Source organism: Phacochoerus africanus, chromosome 3 (genome assembly GCF_016906955.1).
Source record: "Phacochoerus africanus isolate WHEZ1 chromosome 3, ROS_Pafr_v1, whole genome shotgun sequence".
Classification (NCBI taxonomy): Eukaryota; Metazoa; Chordata; class Mammalia; order Artiodactyla; family Suidae; genus Phacochoerus; species Phacochoerus africanus.
In genome coordinates, this window is record NC_062546.1 from 96241269 (window position 1) to 96268573 (window position 27305).

Genomic DNA, 27305 nt, shown 5'->3' on the forward strand with positions numbered 1-27305 from the left:
ACATGGCTTCTTGGAAACAGGGTGAGATCTTAAAGGCAGAGCTGGCCGGGGTGTTCTGAGGGTTCCTGACAGACTGTAACCCAGCCACAGGACGGCACAGGATACTCAGCCTGAGCACTCTACACTTGTCACCCCATGCCTCAGGCTGGCCCAGTCTGCTTCTGAACTGAAAGCTGCAAAACCAGGTCCTGGGAGTGAGGCTGATGCCCTCAGCCATGGGGGGCATCCCGGACATGGCAGGATCCTAGGTTGACACATTGGTCCTCCAGCTTTTTGTTTGGTTGTTTTTTGGCTGCACCTATGGCATGCAAAAGTTCCTGGGCCAGGGATGGAACCCAAACCACAGCAGTGACAACACTAGGCCACCAGGGAACTCGAGTCCTCCAGGTTTTTTGACATTTCACTGCTCTTTGATGTCCCCAAATTTAGGAACCATTCATCTGGTGCAAACTACTGTGTTTTGACTCTCCCTCTCATTCCTGAGAGGTGGCTCCTGGCTTCTGGAATTACAGTCATCTCAGTGGGGAAGCTCAGTGGCACGTGGCAACCAATCCATCAACCCTGTCCCCTTTCATTGACAGAAAAAATTGGGTCTCTCTGAGTTAAATCTACTTTCTGGTAACTCCCCCTGCTGGAGCTCACTTAAGCCTTTTCTTATCTATCATTTTAATACTTTTCTTCCCTATGTTTGCTTTTTTCCTTTGGGGTGTAGTGTATCCAGTTTTTTAATGCTCTCTTCAGATGACCCAGTCACCGTCCTCCAGAAATCCTCCAGTTTATTAATGCTTCTCTTACAATAACATGCCCAGAACTGGATGAAACACTCCAGACTTGACAGCTGCTCCAAGGCACTTCATTACTGTAACTGACAAGAGGCCTGTTTTAGTAGCTACCTCATACCTCATACTTCATTCCATAATCTCAGACTGTTGACTCAGAATGAATGATGGGTGGGGAGAGGTAGAGGGTGAAGATGGGGGGAAACTAAGGTGTACTGAGTGTCTTCTAAGTGCCAGGCATTATCTAGATACTCTACCTGATACCCTATTTGTTCTTCCAATAAGCCTGCAAATAGATATCATCCCCATTTTGTAGGTGAAGGCTCTGAGGCTCAGAGATGTTAAGTAATTTTCCCAAGGTCACACAGCTGGTGAGTAGTAACAGTCCTGGGTTTGGAACTCTGTACAATATTTTGAACCTAAAAAATACAGGTATTTACATTTATTTCATGTCACATTATTCCGTTATATTGAGATCTTTTTGAATCAAAGATGAGTTAGTAGAACAAGTAAATGACTATTTGGCTGTGTTAATAGGAGTGCAGTGTGTAGATCAGGGGAGGTGATGGTCCCACTTCATTTCTTCCTAGTCAGAGAATACCTGTGGAGCTCTTCAGCTATCTGGTTCTGGGTGTTTTACTTAAGAAGGACATTCACAGAGTTCCCTGGTGGCCTAGTGGTTGAGGATCCAGCATTGTCGCTGCTTTGGCTCAGGTTCGATCCCTGGCCCAGGAACTTCTGCATGCCACAGGCACGGTCTAAAAGAAAAAAAAAAGGGGGCATTCACAAACTGGACCATATTAATTGAGAAAAATGATGAAGGGCTATGGAAAGAGATTAAAGACATGGAATATTTAATGCTCAGATGATAGGTGAAGGACAGGTAGGCAGAATAGCTGTATTCAGAAATGATAAGCCTCTTTGTAGAATCTTTGTCACTCTTCTATAAACTATTCTACAATGAAAGTTTATTTTTAAAATAACCATGGGAGTTCCATTGTGGCACAGCGGGTTAAGGATCTTGGGTCACTGCTATAGCGCAGGTTTGCTCCCTGCCCCAGGAACTTCCACATGCTGAGGGTGAGGCCAAAAAATAAATAAATAAAATAACAATGAGCTCTAGGTACAAGACAAATTAAATTTATTTTAAGTGGCTCTGGGAGCAGAAATGAAATCAATGGGTACAATTTTAAAGTAATAGATTTTAAAATAAAAAATAAAGTAATAGATTTTAAAGGATATCCATGGGAAAACAGTCACAATTCAAATTGGTCTATAGTGTAGCTAAAAGTATTGTATCAGTGTTAATTTCCTGGTTTCAATAATTGCACTCTGGTTATGTAAAATGTGAGTATTAGGGGTAGCTGGATAGAGGATAAACAGAACTCCCTGTACTGTCTGCGCAACTTCTCTGTAAGTCTGAAATTATTTCAACATAAAAGTTTTAAAACTTTGATTTAAAATAAAAGTAATAGATTTTTGGAGTTCTCGTCATGGCTCAGCAGTAACGAAACTTTCTAGTATCTATGAGGATGCAGGTTCGATCCCTGGCCTTGCTCAGTGGGTTCAGGTTCCAGCATTGCTGCAAACTGCAGTATAGGTGGCAGACAAAGCTTGAATCTGGCATGGCTGTGGTGTAGGCCGGCAGCTGCAGCTCCGATTCCACCCCTAGCCTGGGATTCCACCCTGGGATTCCACCCCATGCCACGGGTGTGACCAAAAATTTTAAAATAAAAAAATAAAATAAGAACAAAAATTTTTTTAAAAAGTAATAGATTTTAGACTCACTTGAGAAAAAATTACTAATCCTTTGCACTGTTGTATACCCAGTGACTTCCTCAAAAAGCAGTGAGATCCTTACCCCTGAAGTAGACAAGCAAAGGCTTGAATTCAGGGTGGTCAGGGGCTCTGTATATGGGGTAGAGGTTTGCATTGGCATCAGGTGATCCCCAAGGCCTTTTCCTAAGCCAAGATGTCATGAATCTATGGTTTTCTGTCTTTGGGTTATGAACAGAAGAGCTGTTGGAGTTGAAGGGGTTCAAGGAGCCTATAGCAGGTACACTCTGAGGCAAAAAGGGGCAGGTTCAGCCAGGGGTGGGGGGCTGGGAACTGACACATGCCTCTCTCTCTGCAGTACCAGTACCTTCTGAAGCTGAAGGTCATGTACACTGTGGGCTACAGCTCCTCCCTGGTGATGCTCCTGGTTGCGCTCAGCATCCTCTGTGCTTTTCGGTAAGAACACACCGCCAGCTTGCCATCTTCCCAGCCTTCCCCAGACACAGACTTTGGGTCCTTTTTAATTGCTCAGATCAGAGAGAGGAAGATCCGAGTGGGCCATTTCGTCCTCTCTTGACCTAAAGCTTACCTGGAGTTCCCATTGTGGCACAGCCAAATGAATCTGACTAGTGTCCATGAGGATGCGGGTTTGATCCCTGGCCTCACTCAGTGGGTTAGGGATCCGGTGTTGCAGTGAGCTGTGGTATAAGTCTCTGACACGGCTCAGATCCGGCGTTGCTGTGGCTGTGATGTAGTCGGCACCTTCAGCTCCAATTCGACCCCTAGCCTAGGAACTTCCATATGCCACGTCTGTGGCCCTAAAAAGCAATACTAATAATAATAACATTAATGATAATAATAAATCTTACCTGGGGCTAAACACTGAAGCTTCTGTGACCTCATTCATTCCTTTACCCATTCAACATTTGCTGAACATCACTAAGAACTTGCTGTACCTGCTGCTTTGCATACATTATTTCTAATTTTCACACAATGCCATGAGATAGGGATCATTATCCCCATTTTACAGGTGTATTACCCAGACTCTAGGTTGCAAGAAACAGAAATCCCAGATGCGGCTGGGATCCCGTGTTGCTGTGGCTGTGGTGTAGGCTGGCAGCTGTAGCTCAGAATCAACCTCTTGCCTGGGAACTTCTGTGAACCATGGGTGCAGCCCTGAAGAACACACACAAAAAACCACAGCCAAAATAAAACTTATCATTTACCAAATTGGTGAATTTTTATAGAAATAGTAAATATATGGAAGCTAAATGTCAATTAATGAAGAGTTAAAAAAAAAAAAAAAACAGCTTAAGAAAAACAAAGGTGACCTGAAGCACAGTAACTGACAAGTTTAGGGGCACCGGCTTTAGATGTGGCTGGATCTAGGTGCTGAAAGGTATCCACAGAAGTCGGTATATCTCCCATCATTTCTTCGCCCTGCATTGGCCTCATCCTCAGGCAGGCTTTCTGAAGGGGTGACAGAGACAACCACTAGTGGCTGCAGAGGCACACACTACCAGCTCAGTAATACCAGGGCAAAGAGACCTTCTCCTTTAGTCGCAGTTCAAGTCCTGGGGGAATTCTCAAGGCCAGGCTTTGGGTCACGTTGAGCCAATCACTGCAGCCAGCTGATTGGTTAGGGGTGTCATGAGGTTGGGGGGTGGAGTCATCCCCACCCAGAGCTGAAATGTGTTCCCCATAAGAAAGCCTGTTTCCCATACCAGAAGAAGGGGAACAAGTGACAGACTTCTGTCCCCTACAGCAAGGAGGAAGCCTAGGCTTTGATTAGTACAAGGCTTGCTCTAGGTCTTGTAGCTGAAAAGTAGCAGAACCTGGTCTGATTTCTCCCCCACAGCCTGTGTTCTCTCTGTGCAACTTGTCCCCGCCAATGCACACAATTCTGGGAGCTGGAAGTAATAGAGCAGAATATAATCTTGCCCTTAAAATGTCAGCTTTTTTCTTCTTAAGTTTTTTTTTTTCTTTTTTGGCCACCCCATAGCATTGGGAGTTCTCAGGCCAGGGGTCGGATCCCAGCCGCAGTTTCCACCTATGCCTCAAGTGCGGCAACACCAGATCCTTAACCCACTGTGCCTGGCTGGGGATCAAACCTTTGTCCCAATGCTCCAGAGAAACCACCAATCCTGTTCTGCCACAGTGGAAACTCCTTTATTTATTTATTTATTTTTGTTGTTGTTTGTTTCCATTTGCAGCGTGACACAGAGTAGCCTGGGCACCGGGAGCCTGGGCTCTCACCAAGGTTCTGCTAGCAGAGCGCTTCAGAGATGTCACGAGCAGGACCTGGGTCTCCCTGGTGTGCAGGGGAGGGGCGGGCCTGGCTGAGCCCCAGCACCTCTGGCTCAGGCTCTAGCCCACCTCCCGGCATTCTCTCCCTCCAGGAGGCTCCACTGCACCCGCAACTACATCCACATGCACCTGTTTGTGTCGTTCATCCTTCGGGCCCTGTCCAACTTCATCAAGGATGCCGTGCTCTTCTCCTCCGACGATGCTGCCCACTGCGATGCCCACAGGGTAACATGCCTGCTTGGGCCCCTGGTGTGGCCAGGCCTGCCTGCCTTCCCCACTCCCCGCCCCCACCCACAGCATCCAGAAGGGCCAGTGCCCAGGCCCAGCTGAAGAGGCAGATCTCAGCTAGCAGCACCCTTTGGGCCAGGTTCCCAGACCCTGCCCAGCTGCCATCACTGAGGGAGCAAGGTACTGGGGACCTAACAGGCTCTTAGGCTCTTCAGACCATGCAAACCACAGCTGGGTCCCATGGACGGCTCTACTCTCAGGGTGACTGCTGTGGCCATTAGGTCACAGAGGTGGGGCCTGGGCCCAGCCAGTGGGCAGCCTCAGCGAGGGCTCTGGAGCTCTGCAGGACACAGCCTACACCTGCCCCAGCCCACCCCACCCCATCCAAGTCACCTACCCACCTGAGGCTAGAGGTCCTGGAGGGCCTCAAGTAGAAGGTGTGGATCCCCTTCTCACTGCAACTCTCTCTGCCATGAGGCCCACTGCCTCAGTGACTGTTGGCTGGACGGGACCTCTAAGGATCCCTGCTGACGGCCACCTCACCCCATCACATGGCCACTTCTGGAGAGAAGCCCACAGGTGCACCCTTGGGCTCAGCTGTCTCTCTTCGTAGGTGGGCTGTAAGCTGGTCATGGTCTTCTTCCAGTACTGCATCATGGCCAACTACTCCTGGCTGCTGGTGGAAGGCCTCTACCTTCACACCCTCCTTGTCATCTCCTTCTTCTCAGAAAGGAAATTCCTCCAGGGATTTGTTGCCCTTGGATGGGGTACGTTTCTCCAGGGGTGTGGCGGCTGCGGGGTATGTGGGAAAGGGCACTGGGGCAGAAGGGTTTTTCTTTTTCCCCTTTCATTTTTATTTTTATTTTTTTATTTATTTCATTTTTAAAAATTTTTTGTCTCTTTGCTGCTTCCTGAGGCATATGGAGGTTCCCAGGCTAGGGGTCGAATCGGAGCTAGAGCTGCCGGCCTACACCAGAGCCACAACAATGAGGGATCCAAGCCACATCTCCAACCTGTACCACAGCTCACGGCAATACCGGATCCTTAACCCATGGAGTAAAGCCAGGGATCGAAGCCGAAACCTCATGGTTCCTAGTTGGATTCATTAACCACTGTACCATGACAGGAACTCCCTTTTCATTTTTTAAAGTTTTACTTAAGTATAGTTGATTTACCACATTGTAATAGGATTTGGTTTCTAGTTCCAGTTGTGCACTTACTTAAGTTAGTTAACTTGTGTAATGATATTTAACCCTCTGGTTTGAGTTTATTTTCTGTGAAATGGGAACTACTAGCTAAAAGCTAGCCCCAGTTTCTGGCAGCCAGACCCTTTTAACAACGTGATTCCCCAGCACTCGTTGCCTCATGTTCCTTAGATGGTCCATTCATATGTCCTCATCCTTGTGTCCTTTCTGTATCAGTTTGGGTGCTTTTGACTGTAGGTATCATAAAACCTGGCTTAGGCTTTACACATAAAAAATTAATTGGAGTTCCCATTGTGGCAAAGCAGAAGCAAATCCGACTAGGAACCATGAGGATGTGGGTTCAATTCCTGGCCTCACTCAGTGAGTTAAGGATCTGGCATTGCCATGAGCTGTGGTGTAGGTCGCAGATGCGGCTCGGATCCCACATTGCTGTGGCTGTGGCGTAGGCCAGCAGCTGTCAATCTGATTTGACCCCTAGCCTGGGAACCTCCATATGCAGTGGGTGCAGACCTAAAAAGAAAAGAAAAAAATATATATAAATTGGGATCACCAACTTCAGGTGAGACTGAATCCAGCAACTCAGTATCATTTTCATCTTTCTGCTTTGCCTTCGGAATGTCAGTGTTATCATTAGGCTGGTGCTCCCAATGTAACTGCCGACAGTTTCTGGACTACTTGTTGGGATCACCATTACATCTAATGAAAGAAAAAAAAGAGGCCATGTCCCAGCATTCCCAGCAGATATTCTGAGATTCACTCTGATTGGACCAGCTTAGGTGTCATACACAACCTGGAACCAACCACAGAGGACTGAGGGAATGGAGTATATTGATTGGCTTAAGCTACTCAGACCAGCTGCCTAAAGGAAATTCAAGATTCAGTTTCCAGGAAGGAGGGGAAACTATAGCCAGACATCCACCTGCAGCCCTCATTGCCTCTCTCCCTTCTTTCCTTTCTGGTCAATGAGGATGATGACAATTCTGACTTCATGAGCACCTGCCATATGCCAGGCATTGAGCACAGCACTTTGCATGCATTATTTAATCAGCGCAACAACCTCCAGAGGCCTCTCAGAGGAGCTTTGGCTCAGTGAAGTGACATAAGGTGCTCAGCTCACACTGAAGATAAGGGTCGAAGCAGAATTCAAACCAAGGCCTGCCTATTTACAAAGCCCCTTAGCTCTTATTCTATATAAATGAATATCCATCTGTCCATCCTTCCATCCATCCATCCATCTACCCATCCATTCACACACACATCCATTCATCTATCCATCCATCCATCTACTCATCCATTCACACACACATCCATACATTTGTCCATCCATGTACCCATCTAATCACACTCACATCCATTCATCTGTCTATCCAGCCAGCCAGCCAGCCAGCCAGCCACCCACCTATCTGTCCATCCATCCATTCCTCACTTGTTCATTTAATAAACATATGTAAGTTATCCACTGAGTTCTAGACAGAGTCAGGTTTCTGTGAGCAATTCGTAGGCTTAGAGGGCTAGTCCTGTGTATCAGTCATTAGCTTCATTTACTTTCTTCTTGGTTCCTTTAATTAAGAAGTGCCCCTGCCAGGAAAGTCCTCCACTGACTTTTCTGCTTGTCTAAATCCTTATGTACAAGGGCCCTATCTCCTCATGAGACCATCAGGGAAGTTGCCCAAACTGGCAGAGCTTACTTAGCCCTCCTGCTTCTGTGCTTTGGCAGCCTGATTAACACATGATCCCTGGCCAGCGGGAGCCATAGGGCTCTGCATATCTGGAATTCCTTGAATCCCAGATATGCTGAGATTTCCATATATGAACATGGACAGTTCCATCATCTATCATATCAGGGTCATAATTTATTCACTCTTTTTTTTTTTTTTTTTTTTTGCTTTTAAGGGCCACACCCACGGCATATGGAGGTTCCCAGGCTAGAGGTCCAATCAGAGCTACAGCTGCCGGCCACAGCCACAACCACAGCAATGCGGGATCTGAGCTGCACCTGTGACCTACACTACAGCTCATGGCAACGCCAGATCCTTAACCCACTGAGCTAGGCCAGGGATAGAACCCACATCCTCGTGTATCCTAGTTGGGTTCGTTAACCGCTGAGCCACAAAGGGAACTCCAGAGCTTTTACATTGTTAAGATGACTTGGGTATCAGTCTGTGCCCAGAAAAGGGATATATCTCTGGCTTTTACGGGAAATGAATCAAGCTTCTACTCACTGAGGGAACTCAGAGCAGTGGTTCTCCCCCTGAATCATACAGGGGGCTTAGCCATCCCGACTCCCTGGCTCCAACCCCAGAAGCTGGAGCCAGTGAGCCAGTGCTAGAGCCTGAGGCTCTGCATTTCTAACAGGGCGCCTGGTGACTCTATTTCTGGTCCAGGGACCACACTGAGAACCAAGACTTAAGCCGTTATCAGTTTTTTTTTTTAATTTATTTTTTATTTTTATTTTTTTTGTCTTTTTTGTTGTTGTTATTGTTGTTGTTGCTATTTCTTGGGCCGCTTCCGGGGCATATGGAGGTTCCCAGGCCAGGGGTTGAATCGGAGCTGCAGCCACCGGCCTACGCCAGAGCCACAGCAACACGGGATCCGAGCTGCGTCTGCAACCTATACCACAGCTCACGGCAACGCCGGATCGTTAACCCACTGAGCAAGGGCAGGGACCGAACCCGCAACCTCATGGTTCCTAGTCAGATTCGTTAACCACTGCGCCACGACAGGAACTCCCCGTTATCAGTTTTTCAAATTTCCACCAACTCACTGTTAAAGATGTAAGAAAAAATAATAAACAGGTGGCTCTCAGAATCCATGTTTGTCCAAAGTACCCAGAATTGAGGCAAATAATTTTTTTTTATCCAAGTCACATATGTACTTAGTTTAAAGAATTAAATAGAACTACAAGTATCATAATGAGAAGAAAAAAAAAAAAGCAGTCTTGTGAAAAGGCTCCCACTTCTGCTCCCAGAGGTAACATCCTTCCACTCATCAGCTGTTCCTCCTAATATTTACCCTCAAGTTTCTAAACAACATTTTACTGGCATTCCCTGGTGGTTCGGAAGGTTAAGGATCTGGTGTTGTCATTGCTGTGACCCGGATTTGATCCCTGGCCTGGGAATTTCTGCATGCCACGGGCACAGCCAAAAAAAAAATTCTACTATATCTTGATTTGTTCATCTGAAGCATTATTTGTTGACTCCTTATGATGGAAGATAAGGATATAAAATTCTTCATCCACCACCATCATCCTTTCTTTAGAGTTTTTCAGGTTTCAGCAAAATCATATCCAGTGTATATACATCAGTATGTCTGTGTACATATTTTTTACTCCTGAGCTAACTGGTGGACAATGATTTTACTTCCAACATTTAGCTTTTTATTTTTCATGGAGTCGCTTTTAATTTACTCATTTTATGGTGCCATCATTAATGCTCCCAAATTCTCAACAGAACTGGAAAATGCTGTAGTGTCACCTCCTCCACCCATCATCTAATGCAACAACATGAAATCTTTTAGTTCCCTTTTTTTTTTGTTTGTTTTTGTTTATTCCTGCTGTACGAGTAAACTAGGGCTGCTGTGAAAGTTGCCACAAACTTGGTGGCTTCAAACAATAGAAATGTATTCTCTCCAAATTCTGGAGGCCAGAAGTTCAAAGTCAGGGTTTGGGCAGAGCTGATCCTTCTGCGGGCTCCTGAAATGAGATGTTATATGCCTCTCTCCTCATTTCTTGTGGTTGCCCACCATCCTTGGCATTCTTTGGCTTATAGGTGCTTTGCGCCAATTTCTCCTCCATCTTTACATGGTCTTCTTCCCTCTGTGGCACCGCTGTGTGTGTGTGCGTATGTATCTTGTGGCCTTAAAACCAGTCAGATTAGATTAAGGTCTGTTTAAGTATACCTCATCTTAACTCATGATACCTGCAGAAACCCTGTTTGGGTCACATTCTAAGGTTCTAAGGATAGGAACCTTTGGGGAAGTTACTATTTAACCTAATATGCCCACCCATGTTCTTTCTAGAAGGGCCTTATACCCTCTGACTGGTTATTCTCTAGCTTTGCTCAACTCCTTTAACCTTCGTGCTGAGATCTCCTTCATTGCCCTCCAAAAATTCTACTCCTTGTCTTCTTGTCTCCCTCTCTTTGCTTTACCCTCTTCAATGTCCGTCTAGCGAAGAAGGCATGGAAGGAACAGTTTTTTCATGGCAGAGCTTAAAATATCTTTGTTGAGCTTTCACATGTAATTTGTTGGGAGGTTTGAGGATTTTTTTGCCTTTTTTTTTTTTTTTTTTGGTGACATATGAAAGTTCCCAGGCAAGGGCAGCCGTGGCAACACAGGATCCGACCTGCATCTGTGACCTACACTGCAGTTTGTGGCAATGCTGGATCCTTAACCTACTGGATGAGGCCAGGGATCGAACCTGCATCCTCACAGAGACAATGTTGGGTCTTAACTCACTGAAGCTACAACAGGAACTCCTTTTACACCTAACTGGTAGTCTTGCTGGGCATAGAAATTAGGTTGAAAATCATTTTCCCCCAGAGTTTTGGAGGCCTTCTGTCTTGGCATCTGGTGTTACGGGACATGCCATGCCATTCTATTTCCCAAGCCTTTTTACTCACCTCTCTTGTAAGCTGCAGAACCTTCTTTCTGTCCTCTGCATTTTTTTTTTGGTCTTTTTGCTATTTCTTGGGCCGCTCCCGCGGCATATGGAGGTTCCCAGGCTAGGGGTCCATTCGGAGCCGCAGCCACTGGCCTACGCCAGAGCCACAGCAACACGGGATCCAAGCCGCGTCTGCAACCTACATCACAGCTCACGGCAACACCGGATCCTTAACCCACTGAGCAAGGGCAGGGACCGAACCCACAACCTCATGGTTCCTAGTCGGATTCGTTAACAACTGCGCCACGACAGGAACTCCTGTCCTCTGCATTTTGAAATTCAGGGATGTGGCCCCGAGTGAGTTTGTTTTCATCCTTTCTGCTGGTTTGTAGAGGTCCTTTCATCTGGAAACACGCATCCTTCATTTCTTGGACAATGTTCTTACACTATCTGTTTGATCATTTCCTTCCCTCTGGTTTTTATTTTCTCTTTTGAACTTTTAATCAGATGGTACACATCCTGGAATCGACCTCTAATTTGCTCATTTCTTTCCTCCTACTTTTCATGCCACACTTTGTGTTCTGCTTTCTGGGCAATTCCTATCTTCTAACCCATCTATGGAATTTTTTCAATCTTGGTTATCTTATATTCGGTTTCCAAGCCCTCTTCCTTCTTTTCTGAATGCTCCCTGTTTTCGGCATCCTGTTTGTGTCTTTCAGAGGCAGTCATCTCTCTAATCTCTCTGACGCTATTTCTTGGGATTGTTTTGTTCAAGTTCCTCCTACAGCTTGTATAGTCTGTTTCCTCCAAGTTCCTTTTCTCTGGTTGTTTTGGTCCTTGTCTTTTATGTAATCAGCTTTCCTCAGACGTCGGTGACCTTGATGGCTCATATTTAAGAGTGAGTCACTTCAGAAGGCCCTCTGTGTGTGTGTTTGCTGGGGAGCGGGGGACATGTCTCAAGGGAGACTGGGCTGGAAGTGGCTGCAGTGTTGGGGGTTCCTCAGCATTGCTATCTATAGGCCCTTTGTCTGGGGCTGTTTGGTTCCCCCAGAGAAGAATCTTTTCATCCCTGCCTGGGGTGGGGTTGGAAGGTTGGAGCTGGAAGGAATCCTAGCTGCTCAAGGTCTGAAAACTGAGCAGCCTTGGGGAGGGGTGCTCTTACCAGTTGGGGGTGAGGGGAAGCCCTCATGTCCATTAGAAAGAGACTCTGTTGCATATGTAACAACATTTTCTAGTATCCACAGTAAACACAGTAAAAAGAAATTAATTTTTTCACTAATTAGTAATATACACACACACACACACACACACATATATTTTTGACTGCGCCTATGACATACAAAATTTCCCAGGCCAGGGATCGAACCTATACCATGGCAGTGACCCAAACTGTCACAGTGACAACCCTAGATACTGCTGCACCACAAGAGAACTCCAATAATAGATTTTATTTAACCTAATATAACCAAAATATTAGCACTTCAGTGTATACATTTTTTTGTCTTTTTAGGGCTGCACCCACAGCATATGAAAGTTCCCGGCCAAGCCACAGCAATGCTAGATCCAAGCCAAGTCTTTGACCTATACCACAAGTCGCAGCAACACCGGATCCTTAACCCACTGAGCAAGACCAGGGTCAAACCCAAATCCGCATGGATACCAGTCAGGTTCGTTACCATTGAGCCTTGATGGGAAATCCTTAAAAATGTTAATAGAAGTTCCCGCTGTGGCACAATGAGATCAGTGGCATCTCTGCAGCACCAGGACACACGTTCAATCCCCGCCCGGCACAGTGGGTTAAGGATCCAGCATTGCTGCTGCATAGGTCACAACTGCAGCTCAGATCTGATCCCTGGCCTGAGAACTCCATATGCCATTGGGCGGCCAAAAAAGAAAAGAAATTGTTAATAATATATTTTACATTATTTTATTCATGCTATATATTCAGAATCTGCTGTCTTGCACTTTTAGCACAGCCCATGTAAGAACAGCCACGTATCAAGAGCTCCATAGCCACTTGTGGTGAGAGAGACTGCTTCACAGGCAGCACCAGCATATACTCTCACTTTATCCCTGTGCTCAGCTGAGAACCCCTCCCACCCTCTGCTGGGCCAGAGTCCTGATTCCCCTTGGCTCAGTTTCTCCAGAGAATGAACTTCTGTCAGGGAAGAACAACTAACTGTTTGGCGGTGGGAGGGTCCTACTGGCCCCCTGGAGTGATATCTGCTTCCTCTTCAGACTTCAAACCTTCCTACTGTTCCAGTCCCACCCCCTCTCCTATCTGCTGGGGTCCCAGGGACCCCCAGCCCCGGGCATGGGCATCCTCCCAGCAGTAGGGAAGGAGTTTGTGTTTCAGACCTCTCTGCTCTGGGACATCAGTCACTGCTCCTTGGCCAGCTTCTGGGTTCCCAAGTGTGTTGACATCTCTTATCCACTGTACCCTTCTTCCCCATTCGTTATGCTTATGGGCTTGTAGCATTTTAATTTATTTTTACTTTTTGATAGGCAAGAAGTAGATTTATTAAGATAGGACACTTGTGAGAAATGCAAGCAGGCAGACAAGGAGGCTCTGCCCCCTGGATCCGGTCTCTTTTTATTTTTTTAATTTTATTTTTAATTGTTTTTGCTGTGCCCACAGCATATGGAAGTTCCTGGGCCAGGGACTCAATTTGAGCCGCAGCTGGAGTAATGCCGGATCCTTAACCTACTGCAAAGGGCCAGAGATCAAACCCATGCCTCAGTAGTGACCTGAGCTGCTGCAGAGACAATGCTAGATCTTCAACCTGCTGCGCCATAAGGGGAACTCTGAATTTTTAATTTCTTTATTATCATTTTGGAGGGATTTCAGTGAGAAACAAAGATAAATCTATAGGTTCAATTTGCCATGTTTAACCAGAAGTCAGGAAATGTTCTTGTGTTTTTATCTTTAAAATTCCTGGGTACTTTCCATTCTTTAGTCCCCCCATTTTTTTTTTTTTTGGCTGTGCCTCTGGCATGCAGAGGTTCCCAGGCCAGGGACTGAACCCGAGCCACAGCAGCAACCTGAACCACAGCAGTGACAATGCTGGATCCTTAACCCACTGATCCACCAGGGAACTCCCAAAATGTATTTTCATTTATATGATTTCGATAGCTTACATTACCAGTTGAATGACTAAGCTCTTAATAAGCCAGTATTTGACCAAAACAGTTTTCCTATGGCCTTGTGTCCCACAATATTCCAGTTTGGGAAAGGGGCACCCTTTCCCACATGGCCTCCACAGGCTCACTGGGCCTGCCCAGGAGGTCTTGACTCTTGCCTTCTTCCCCACAGATGTCCTCCGGAGTCTGGCCCCAAACTCCCAGTAGACCCCAGCCCTCAAGCAGCCTTCAGGATCACTCTGATCCTGTCCCAGTTCCCAGGGAATCCTTGGCACCCTTGGAGCATAAGGCTACACATTTACCCAGGATGGCAAGGGGGTTTCCATGGAAACCAAACCTTGGCACCTGTTCGCTCCATGGACTGGAATCACTGATGGTCCTTTTTCTCTTAAGGGTATTGAAAAGTGAGTCCTCTCTCTCCTTCCCCTCAACCCCCTTATTTTTAATCTTCAGGTTCCCCAGCCATTTTTGTCGCTTCGTGGGCTATCACCAGGCACTTCCTGGAAGATGTTGGGTAAGCTTTTGCACAGAGAAGGAACGAGAGTCTTTTTCTTTTTTTCTTTTTGGCCACCCCGAGTTATATGGAGTTCCTGGGCCAGGGATCAGATCTGAGCTTCAGTTGCCATCTAAGTGGGATCCTTAACCCACTGTGCTGGCTGGGGATCGAACCTGCTCCCCGATGCTCCCAGGATGCTGCCAATCCCGTTGCACCACAGCGGGAACTCCAAAAGAGTCTATTTTATACTGTCCAGTTCTTCTGACTTCTTTGGTGTTGGCTGGGCAAGTCCTGTTTCTCGGACATGGGGCCACGGTCGGGTTTTTGGGAATGTGGGCTGCTGAGTGCCCAACTCTCCCTGGTGTGAGTCTGCAGGAGGGCTCAGTCGCCTCCACTGTGGCTGCATCCTCCCAGGCCCTCCCACTGGCCCTGCCAGCTCTGTGGTTAGGTCAGGTGCCAGCCGGGAACTGTGAAACTCCAGGCTGGTACCGATCCATGAGGAAGCTTTAAGGGCCAATCCAGTTTTTCCTCCTCCTGGCCCCTCCCTGCCCTGCTCCTCCCGACATGGGGTGTTTGACGCCCAGGAGCTGGTGAGCAGAAGCTGCATCCTTAATAACCTCTATGGGCACAGGGAGACCTATTCTTGTCCTCTAAAGCTTTGCGCTCTGGGACAGAGTAGACCCAGGGGGGTTCCTGGGAGTGGCTCCTGGAAGGACAGCCTGCAAGAAGGCCAAGGGGAGGATGTGGGGCTGAGGGACCGAGCAGGCGGCTGTGTCTCTTTGCCACAATGACACAACTGGGCTAGTGAGTGGACCAGGGCATCGGCGTTTACAAATGTCTTGAATTCCAACTTCAGTCCAAAATAGTTCCTTTAATTGGATGAATTCACTTTAAAAAAAAAAAATCTGGATTTTCAGCTTCCCTACAGTAAATGGAAAGTTCTATCAACATTTCCCATGTGCCCTTGTCACAAAAATCAGCTGGACAGAGTTGTGGCTGCCTTAAACCAAGCACGTACTCTCCAGTTTGCCGAATACCCTCCCCTGCTTGCCTGATGTCCCTGGGTCCCCAGGTCACATGGCTGTCACCCAGACACTTCACTGCCTGATGTCGCCTGCCTGGCCTCTCTTAGCAGTGGAGTTTGTCATCATGCTCCCTGATGGATTCTGTTGGTGCTTCTGCTCCTCAGATGCTCCCTGGGCCCCACCAGAGCTCCTGGGCAGCAGAGGTGGGTCAGCCTTAACAGCCTCAGAGGTTCAGACCATAACATGGGTCCTTCACACAAAGGGCAGCTTAGAAAACGAGTCTCTTGTGGCCAGCCCGGCTCCCCACGCCTACTGATGCCTGCCTGTCCTTCCCTAGGTGCTGGGACATCAATGCTAATGCATCCATCTGGTGGCTCATTCGAGGGCCTGTGATCCTCTCCATCCTGGTAAGTGGCCGTCCTCCCCTGAGCTGGGCTTCGGTGGGAGAGACAGAAATAGCCCCAGGCTTGCTGAGCATAGGGGTGGGACAGGGTAACATCGCTCCCTCCAGGTGTGTGGAGGGTAAACCTGAGCTTCCAGAGGTTGGTCAGCAGTAAGAGGGTCTGGAAGCTCCTCCCACCAAGAATGTTGCCTGGGAGCTGAGTGAGGCAGGCAGGGGGCAGGAGTTCACACATGCCTTCCAAGAGCAGCAGCAGCCCTGCCGTGTTGCGAGCAGGGTTCTTACCATAACTGGCTGGCTCTGGCCTGAATCTTCACTGGTTCAGATCTTTGGCTCGTGATTTCTTTCCTTCTACACTTCTTTTTTCTTTTTTCTTAGGGCCGCACATGTGGCATATGGAGGTTCCCAGTTGAGGGGATGAATCCCAGCTACAGCTGCCAGCCTACACCGCAGCAACACTGGATCTGAGCCGTGTCTGCAACCTACACCACAGCTCACGGCCATGCCAGATCCTTAACCCACTGAGCGAGGCCAGGGATGGAACCTGTGTCTTCATGGACACTAGTCAGATTTGTTTTCGCTGCACCACAACGGGAACTCCCCATGATCATTTTTGTAGTCATTCTCTTGTTAAGCTGGGAAGACTCACTGAGCTGGGATCACAGGAGAGGGTTGCACCTGGGGAAAGCCAAGGGACTCTGTGGTCTTGGGCCTTAGTGGTGCTGTGATGGGGAAGTGTGGAGGGGTGGCCCCCAGGGGAGCGATATAGGGACTCATGGACAGGGGAGCTCAGGGCGTCTCTACCCTCCCTGTACTCAACCTAGGAACTTTTTAAAAATACTGATAGCCTGGAATTCCCACTATGGTGCAGTGGGTTAAGGATTGAGTACTGCTGCAGCTGTGGCAGAGGCTGCAGATGCAGCTGGAATTCAGTCCCTGGCCCAGAAACTTCCATATGCCCGGGGTGTGGCCAAAAATGGAAAAAAAAAAAAATACAGATAGCCTAGAGTTCCCTTGTGGTTCGTCAGGTTAAGGATCCAGTGCTCTCACTGCTGTGGCTCTGGTTACAGCTGTGGCCTAGGTTCGAGCCCTGGCCCCAGAATTTCCACATGCTGCAGGTATGGCCAAATAAATAAATAAATAAATAAAAATACTGGTAGCCAGAGATTGGGGCTCTCCTTGTCCTGAGGAGGGGCCTGGGTGCTCGCATTGGTTTTAAGTTCCAGGGTGATTGTGCTCTGCAGTCGGGGTCTGGAGCGTGGTAGCTGAGCCTGTGGATGTGGATGAGAATAAGGGGGCAGAGGCAGGAAGACACATGGGGGCACCTGGGGGCGTCTCATGGAGTCAGCCTCTCAGCTGGAGGGATGTGTGCAGGCTCAGAGGGAGGCCAAGGCTGCAGAACCAGGTGACAGAAAGGGTACCTCCTGGAGCAGAGAGAGGGCGGGACAGGACAGTACCCCCTTCCTCCATAGGCAGACAGGGTCACTTCCTGGGGCCTGTTGAGAGGAGGGGGTCAGCGTATACCCACTTTTTTTTTTTTTCTTTTTTGGCTGCCCTCAGCATATGGAGTTCCTAGGCCAGGGATCAGATCCGAGCTGCAGTTGGGATCTAAGCTACAGCTGCAGCGGATCCTTAACTCACCGTGCCAGGCCAGGGATTAAACCTGTGTCCCAGTGCTGCCAAGACAACACCAACTCCATTGCACCACAGTGGGAACTTTTTTTTTTTCTTTTTTTAGGGCTGCACCCATTGCATATGGAGGTTCCCAGGCTAGGGATAGAATCAGAGCTATAGCTGATGGCCTACACCATAGCACAGCAACTTGGGATCTGAGCTGCATCTGTGGCCTATACCACAGCTCAGCAATGCCAGATCCTTTGAGCAAGGCCAGGGATCAAACCTGCATCCTCATGGATACTAGGTGGATTCATTTCTGCTGCACCACAACAGGAATTCCCTTTTTTTTTTTTTTTTTAAATAATATAATTTTGGGAGTTCACTGGTGGTCTAGTGGTTAGGATTCAGTAGTTTGACTGCTTTGGTCTGGGTTCAATCCCTGGTCTGGAAATTGAGATCCCACATGAAACTGCTGTACAACACAGCAAAAAAAAAAAAAAAAAGTTACATGATCCTACCTACTGTCTCAGCTTGCAATAGAAGGTTTGGAAATTGTAGAGAAATCCAAGTAGCATTAGGCCACTTAGTAGCTCAGGAAAGCATAATGACTTCTCCCTTTTCTGGTTCGTCATAGCAAAATGTGAGGGCCATTCATGAGTCTGGAAGCATGGAAGGGAGGGGCTTCTGAGAAATGTAGTACCTGCTGGGATAGCAATGTGAAGTTTACTTAAAGCATGGGACACAGCTAGTACTGTTTTTGTTTTGGTGTCTTTGGGGGGATTTTTTTGGCCATGGTGTACAGCAGCTTGATGTGGGATCTCAGTTCCCAGACCAGGGATTGAACCCAGGCTGCAGTGGTGAAAGCACCAAATCCTAACCACTATGCCACCAGGGAACTCCCAAGTAGCTAGTATTTTACACTAAACTTTATTTTTGCTACCCTAAGACATTATTATCCAAAGTCATTTTATGGTAATAAATAAATAACTTGATTATAATTTTGATTATGCTAACTTCAGCATAGTGTTTTATAATCTGACTAAATTGAAACTTAAGCAATGATGAAGGATATTAAGCTGCTTTTTCCTACTACAATCTTAATATGTTGAGAACAATATATGAAACCTGCTGTTATTGCCCAAAAGTTGTTTTTCATCAGCATGTCACATTTAAGTAATGTTATAATATTTTTTATTAGGTTGATACTATGATGAGAAAATATTGATTCTATCTATCATTAACTATGTTATACTAAAAATATACTTGTTTTTCTGTAAAATCAAAACGTATTGGCATTTCTAAAATAATAATAATGGAATTCAGGTAAAAAAATGTATTTATTTATTTGACTCTACCTGTGGCGTGTGGAAGTTCTTGGGCCAAGGATCGAACCTGTGCAATAGCAGTGACAATACCAAATGTTTAACTGTTAGGCTACGTGGAAACTCCCAAAATGTGTTTTTAAAAAGGGAATAAGGGAGTTCCCATTGTGGCTCAGTGGAAACGAACCCGACTAGTATCCATGAGGATGCAGGTTCGATCTCTAGCCTCTCTTATTGGGTCAGCGATCTGGTGTTGCCCTGAGCTGGGCATAGGCCACAGATGATGCTCAGATCTGGTGTTGCCGGCTGTGGTGTAGGCCGGCAGCTGTAGCTCCAATTGGACCCCTAGCCTGGGAACATCCATATGCCGCAGGTGGGGGATAAAATCACCCATTAGCACCTAGATGCACACTGTAATCATGTGCTTTTCCTTCCTGTCCTTTTCTTTGAGCACATATACTTTTCTTTTTCAAAATGAGTAATGTAGTTTTGTGTGCTAGTTTTTTATTTTTATTTTTCCACTTAGCAATAGATGTGAGCTTTCCCATGTCATGTGAAATTATTTGACCAACTGATGTGCTGTCGCTGCCTGATATTCCCACAGAAGGATGTTTCCTCACTTAGTTGAGCGGTGTCCTTGCTGTAATTCTGGGATTTTGACAGCCCAGCCTGGGAAGAACCCTAGGGTCCAGGTTGATTTCTAAGACTCTGGTCTCTTTAGTGCCTGAGGAATGTTCGGTGGACACTCCTGATGCAAATGTCTCGCAAACAGCCTATCATGGGGCCTAGAATTCCACTCTTTACCACTCGTTTTTGAGATAATAAAGATTTTCCCTTTTGTGTTCAAGTGCTCCCTATTACATTTAATACAACTTGGGAGTTCCCTGGTGGCCTAGTGGTTAGGATTTGGCATTTTCTTTCTTTTTTTTTTTTTTTTATCTTTTTGCCTTTTCTAAGGCCACTCCTGCGGCATATTGAGGTTCCCAGGCTAGGGGTCTAATCGGAGCTGTAGCCACCGGCCTGTGCCGGAGCCACAGCAACTCGGGATCCAAGCCGCGACCTGCAAGCTCACGGCAACGCCAGATCCTTAACCCACCAAGCGAGGCCAGGGATTGAACCCGCAACCTCATGGTTCCTAGTCGGATCTGTTAACCACTGCGCCACGACGGCAACTCCAAGGATTTGGCATTTTCACTGCTAGAGCCTAGGTTCAGTGCCTGGTCTGGGAACTGAGATCTCACATCAAGCTGCAACATGCTACAGCCAAAAAAAAAAAAAAAGAGTAAAACTTAATATCAAAGTCAATAAAACTGTATTGTAAATAAAAGAGTTGTTAGTTTACATCACCCATAGCCAAGCAAGACACACAAACAGTGAGCTGAGAAGTGTTCCTGAAGCAGGGGCCCTGGGCTTGGGGTCTAGACAGGCCACTAATCCTGTGTCTTTTGGCAATTGGCACCAGGCCCCAGGCTACTCATATGAACAATGAAGGTGCCCAAATGGTCAGTTCCACTGACCCCTGCTTCTAAAACATGGTTCTAGAGCTAGTGAGTGAGGGGGGAAGAAAGGGGTCACCATTTGGGCAACTTCATAATGCTGCCGGCACTGGGGCTGGGGGAGAGGACACCAAAAGGACACTGAAAGACTGTTGTTCCTATCCTTTAGAAAGTTAGAATTGAGGAGTTCCCACTGTGGCATGGTGGGTTAAGGATTCAGTGTTGCCACAGACATGGTTCAGGTTGAAGCTTCGGCTCAGATTTGATCTCTGGTCCAGGAATTTACATTTGCCACAGGTGTAGCCATTAAAAAAAAAGAAAAAGAAAAGAAAGTTAGGGAGTTCCCATTGTGGTGCAATGAGAAACAGTGTAAACTTGGGAGCGTTGGGACAGGCACAGTGGGTTAAGGATCTGGCGTTGCTGCAGCTTAGGTTGCATCTGTGGCTTGAATCTGACCCCTGGCCTGGGAACTCCATATGCCTTGGAGTGGACAAAAAAGGAAAACAAGAGAAAAAGAAAGAACTGAATTGGCAATTAGTGGATACACAGAGAGATGCTTGCATTTGGCTCCTTTCAGATATTTCAAGTGCTCTTACACAGAGCATCATCCCTACTACAGTGAGTCAGGAAAAGGAGGTAATCAAGAAGGCTTCCTAGAAAGAGTTCACTGGGGGCTCAGCAGGTTAAGGACCAGGTGTTGTTACTGCTGTGGCTCAGGCCACTAATGTGATGAGAGTTCAGTCCCTGGCACGGGAACTTATGCATGCCGTGGTTGTAGCCAAAAAAAAAAAAAGAAGAAGAAGGCAAGCAGTGGTTCTTCCTAAGCCAGCATCTTCACCTGGGAGCTTGTTAAAAATGCAAATCTTGGCAGTTCCCATCGTGGCTCAGTGGATTAAGAACCCGACTAATATCCATGAGGATGTGGGTTCCATCCCTGGTCTCACTCAATGGGTTAGGTATTATCTGGTGTTGCTACAAGCTGTGGGCATAGGGCACAGATTCGGCTCAGATCTGGCGTTGTTCTGGCAGTGGTGTAGGCCGGCAGCTGCAGCTCCAATTCGACTCCTAGCCTGGGAATGTTCATATGCCTAAAAAAAAAAGAAAAAAAAAATGCAAATCTCATTTGCATTTACTAAACCCATAACCAGTGCTGTGCCATCCTACTGAGTTCGGCAGTGCCCTCTCTGCCCTCAGGGCCAGGGCCAGGCCAGGAGAAGTGCGGGAAGGCACATCAGTCACCTTTAGCCCCACTGCCTTGTGTTTTACAGATTAATTTCATCCTTTTTATAAACATTCTAAGAATCCTGATGAGAAAACTTAGAACTCAAGAAGCAAGAGGAAATGAAGTGAACCATTATAAGTAAGTAGAGGGCAAAGACTCAGGCATGCTCAGTCAGCAGGCATTTACTGAGCATCTTCTGTTTACTCAGCTCCTGCTAGGCACTGTTGGAGACAGAGGAAAAGGAAAAACCTTTTCCTGGGGAGTTTACAGTGGAATCAGGGGGAGGAGGAATGGTTTCATGTGACACCTGCCCTGGGGTTAGAGAGAAAAGAAATCTAAGCAGGATCCCGAAGGGGGATCTCGGGACAAGGCTAGGGAGTCAGATAGTAGGTCTCAGGGACCCAAATTCAGATTTTTTTTTTTGTACAGCGGCCCTCCTTAGCTGTGGGTTTTGCATCCAAGGATTCGACCAACCCTGGATGGCAGACTGAAAATATTTGAAAAAAAAATCCAGAGGCGTCCTGTTGTGGCTCAGCAGTAATGAACCTGACTAGTTTCCATGAAGATGCAGGTTCCATCCCTGGCCTTGCTTTAATCCTTGGGTTAAGGAGCCGGTGTGGCCATGAGCTGTGGGCCAGCAGCCCTAGCCTGGGAACTTCCATATGCTGAAAGTACAGCCCTGGAAAAAAAAAAAAAAAGAAATCCAAAGGCAAGCATATACATTGTATGAGGTATTATAAGTAACCTAGGTGATTTAAAATATATGGAGAAAAGTGTATAGGTTATATGCAAATTCTACCCCATTTTATAGAATTGACTTGAGCATGCAAAGGTTTTGTTATCTGTGGAGGGTCATGGCACCAGTCCCCAGGGATACAAGGGTTGATTGTATGTGCATTTTCCAGCTTTCACCAGACCTTAGTTTTCACCAGATTTTCTTTAAGCTGTTCAAGAAAGATGTTGTATTAGTCTGCTCAGGCTGCCACAACAAAATACCACAGATTGGCTGGCTTCAATAAGAGAAATTTATTTACTTACAGTTCTGGAGGCTAGAAGTCTAAGGGGAAGGTGTTGGTGGGTTTGCTTTCTTCTGAAGCCTCTGTCCTTGGCTTGTAGACAGCCTCCTTCTGGCTGGGTGCATGTGCAACCCTGGTGTCCCTTCTTATAAGGAGACCAGTTGATTGGACTGAGGTCCCACCCTAAGGGCCTCATTTAGGCTTAATCACCTCTTAAGAGCTTCTGTTGTGGCTCAGCAGGTTATGAACCTGACTAGTATCCATGAGGATGTGGGTTAAGGATCTGGCGTTGCTGTGAGCTGTGGTGTAGGCTGGCAGCTGCAGCTGGATTCAACCCCTAGCCTGGGAACATCCATATGCTCCAGATGCAGCCCCCCCCCCAAAAAAAAAGCAAAAAGCAAAAAACCTTAATCACCTCTTTATAGTTTCTTTCTGCAAATAACATACACATTCTGAGGTACTGGGGGTTAGAGCTTCAGCTTACAAGTTTTGGGGAGGGGACACAGTTCAGCCCATAATAAATGCTAAAGACAAATCAGAGGCTTTCTCTGTGATGTTCTGAGTCTTGAGAATCTGGCAGAGAGTGTATGGACGTTCCCAGGCTAGGGGTCTAATCAGAGCTGTAACCGCCTGCCTATGCCACAGCAACACCAGATCCAAGCCACGTCTGCGACCTACACCACAGCTCATGGCAACGCTGGATCCTTAACCTACTGAGCGAGGCCAGGCATTGAACCCACAACCTCATGGTTCTTAGTCAGATTTGTTTCCACTGTCCATGATGGGAACTCCATGAGGCCTGAATTTCTTGGTGACAGATTTCCCAGGCTATCTCTAGAGCAGTGGGCTCCGAAGTAGGGTGGAGCTGGGGATCCATGAGAAAGTTGCCAGAAAAAATACACGATGCTCAGTTTCATTTCAATTTGGGATAAATAGCAAATAGGTTTTTTTAGTACTCACACCAAAGCATTATCCATTGTTTATCTGAAATTCAAATTGAACTGGGCATCCTGTATTTTTGTTTGCTAAATTTGGCAACCCTAACCTGGGAAGAATTAGATATTTATTTATTATTAAACAAATAGGAATTCTGGCTTTGCTAATAATGTGTTAGACACAGAGTGGTAGTAATACATGCATGTAAGTTATAAATAAATAAAGTTACTTATTGGGCATGGGTTCACATATTTTTACTGACAGGGTCAGAAAGTTTTAGGACTGGCCATAGACTGATAAGTATTGAATCTGGGTAACGGATATAGGGAGTTGGAAATGTTCTGAAATAAAAGTAAAAACAAACAAAAAAGCAGTGGGGGAGTTCCCCTGTGGTTCACTGGGGTAAGGATTAAGGATCTGGTGTTGCATTACAGTGGCTCAGGTCGCTGCTGTGCTGAAGGTTGGATCCCTGGTCTGGGAATTTCCACATGCTGTGGGGGTGGCCAAAAAGAAAAAAAATAGCAGTGGTGACACTACTGCCAAGCCTCCAGCAATCAGGGGGTGTGCCTGTGGGACGTACAGGGGCCCCGAGACTGCAGCCTGTCTCTGTGTCCCCAGGCGTCTGGCCAAGTCCACCCTCCTGCTGATCCCCCTCTTCGGCATCCACTACATCATCTTCGCCTTCTCCCCGGAGGATGCCCTGGAGGTCCAGCTGTTCTTTGAATTGGCCCTTGGCTCCTTCCAGGTAAGCTCCAGGGATTGTGACTTGAAGGTGTAAGGAGGTCTTCTCTCCCCTTAGAGTAAGAAGGAGGCCCTGGAGACCAAAGCCACATGTTGCCCGAAGAGTCTAGCAGTGCTTTCGGGAAGGCAGGTGGATGCCTCACTTGGCAGAGATCCAAGAGAAGCAGGGGCAGGACCTCATCGTGCGATGCAGTGGGACCCATGTTCCCCATCCGTCACATGGGGGTAGCAGTTACAACACCGGGGTGGGGTGAGGGGGGTGAGACTGACTTTAAGGAAGACCAAAGGGGAAGGTAAGACCAGCGCACTGTCACACAGCGCTCAGCGGCGGTACAGACTCAAAAGGGCTTTAGCTGAACCGTCCAGAAATGGGGCAGGGTGTTCCCGCTGTGGCACAACAGGATTGTTGGAGTCTTGGGAGCGGTGGGATGCAGGTTTAATCCCCACCCCTCACAGTGTGTTAAGGATCCCACGTTGCCGCAGCTGTGGCTTAGGTCAACTACAGTTAGGATCTAATCCCTGACCTGGAAACTTCATGTGCTCTGGGGTGGACAAAAAAGACAAAAAAAAAAATAAAAATAAGTGGGGCAGGAAGATGAGCACTGTCGGAGAGTGGGAGGAGGGGAGGCTGACTGAAAGAATAATATCCTCATCTTCACACTGGGAAGTCCATAAAAATGCCGCAAGCAGAAAAATCCAGAAGTAGCAGCATCAGCATATTATTCAGAATCAGTTCAGAGAGTTCCTCTGAGAAACAGGAAATGGGGGTAGGGGTGGCAGGCTACAGCTTTCTTTCTTTCTTTTTTTTTTTTTTAAATTTATTTTGTCTTTTTAGGGCTGCACTCACGGCATATGGAGGTTCCCAGGCTAGGGGTTAAATCGGAGCTGTAGCCACCAGCCTACACCACAGCCACAGTGACACCAGATCCGAGCCGCATCTGCCACCTGCATCACAGCTCAGGGCAACACCATATCTTTAACCCTTGGAGTAAGGCCAAGGATCGAACCTGTATCCTTAATGGATACTAGTCAGATTCATTTCCCCTGAGCCACAATGGGAACTCCTCCTACAGCTTTCTTTCCTTCTTTCCTTCCTTTCTTCCTTTTATTTCGTGTGCATGAGACAAGAGACATTTGACTCTTTGAAACCAATTACATATACAATTTACTAAAAATAAAAACCAACCTTAAAAAAAGGAGTGCCCTGGTGGCTCAGTGGGTTAAAGATCCCATGTTGCCACTGCTGTGGTGCAGGTTCGATTGATTCCTGGCCCAAGAAATTCCACATGTCACAGTTGTGGCCAAATAATATAAATAAATAAAAAGGGGGAAAAAGGAAAAAAGGGGAGAGGGGAGAAATCACCTACCTACGAAGTTTAAAAAATGTAGTAAACCTGTTTGTACAGAAGGGACTCAACATGAACCCCAAACTTTACAATGCTATTTGTTTATTTGTAATTATCTCCTTCCAAAAATAATTGATGTAGCTTTCAGGAAAAACATACAAAAGACAGAAAATAAATAGATGAGGGAATCAGTGAGGAAAGAGAATAAGCCCAAAGTGAATTCATACACAGAAACAAATTCCATGAAGTCCTTTGAAGGTGGGAGAGGTGTGTCATAAGTCTGGTTTGGAGCTTCCCAGAAGCCAAAGCAAAGACAGATACACAGTCTGTTCCAAGGTTTCTGCTATCTGTGGATGAAAACAAGCTGGTTTTCCAGGAGAGGCCTCATATTATAGATTTTGGGGCCTGAGAGAAATTTCTCCCAGTGGCTTTTCCTCAAGGAACCAGCCTGTCTTCAACAGCATTGATAGTTCTGCAGAGTCTTCTTCACCTGGGCAGGCCCCAGCCTCATGTTGAGGCTTGGAGCCTCCCTCATGCCTGGAGTTCTGTCTGGGACGGGTGTGTCCATGACTGTCTTCCTGCCATGCCCAGGTTCCAGAGAGGACACGTCACCGGGAACAGTGGAGTCAGGTTAACCCACACCTTCAGATCCCACCCCAGGGCTGCCCTCTCTAGCCTCCCCAGAGTATGTGTTTCTAAAAGACAAAGGCTTAAAGAACACACATGAACCACAATACCATTATTACTGACATATTTTTTTTTAAACTAGAGTTTATTAGCTCTCCTGATTATAGAAATAGTTGCTTACTGAGGAAAATTTGGAAAATGAGGAAAAGTTAAAAGAAAATGGAAAATTAACCCATAATCTCATAACTTGGATATAACCTGTGAAAATGTTGGTGTGTTTACTTCCAAGTCTCTTTTCTAAGACACATACACACACACACACTAAATGAGATCGTGATGAGTGGTTTTATATCCTCATTTTAATTCTCTATCACTCCATCATGAACATTTCCTCAGGTCATTAAAATTCTTCAAAGACTTCATTTAAAAAAAAAATTTTGGCCACACCCATGGCATGGGGAAGTTCCCAGGACAGAGATCTAATCTGTGTCACAGCAGCGACCAGAGCTACTGCAGTGACGATGCTGGGTACTTAACCCACTGAGCCACACAGGAACTCCTCAGAAACTTCATTTTTAATGCTGGTTTAAATATTGGAATTTCTTAAACTTGATGGCTGTGGGAGGCCCGCCCTATGCGTACCTGGGGCACCTCTAACCTGCCCTCACCTGAACAGTGATACTGTGTCTCCGGATCTTAGAGATCCATGAAACCCTGGGCCCAGTGAGATGGGAGCAGCCTGACCACCAGCTCTGGGGCCTGCTGAACCCCATGACTCAGTTCCTTCATCTGCAAAGTGGGGCTCCTTCCCGGGGCTCTGACAAGTAGTAAACGAAGCATCTGGAACCCAGAAGCCTGCAGTTACACAGGCTAAGCTGCACCCCACACCCAGCTCTGGTTTATTTCAGAGCCTGCCTTTCACACCCTCTGACAGCGACTCCTAATCAGTGATGCCCTTTGGAACCATCATGGGGTCTTTCAAAGCTGCTGATGGTCACACCCCAGGCACTGGAATTTGGGGGTAC

General features: G+C 46.8%; 1 protein-coding gene across 1 annotated transcript in view; it reads left to right on the top strand.

Annotated features, from left to right (window-relative positions):
• SCTR (secretin receptor) overlaps window positions 1–27305 on the top strand; it is a 76376-nt gene that overhangs the window by 45108 nt on the left and 3963 nt on the right. Inside the window, exons 5-11 of the mRNA XM_047772190.1 lie at window positions 2914–3011; window positions 4955–5087; window positions 5704–5857; window positions 14490–14550; window positions 15895–15964; window positions 21661–21752; window positions 24185–24311. Of these exons, the coding sequence (XP_047628146.1) occupies window positions 2914–3011; window positions 4955–5087; window positions 5704–5857; window positions 14490–14550; window positions 15895–15964; window positions 21661–21752; window positions 24185–24311 (735 nt within the window). The remainder of the gene's footprint in view (window positions 1–2913; window positions 3012–4954; window positions 5088–5703; window positions 5858–14489; window positions 14551–15894; window positions 15965–21660; window positions 21753–24184; window positions 24312–27305) is intronic.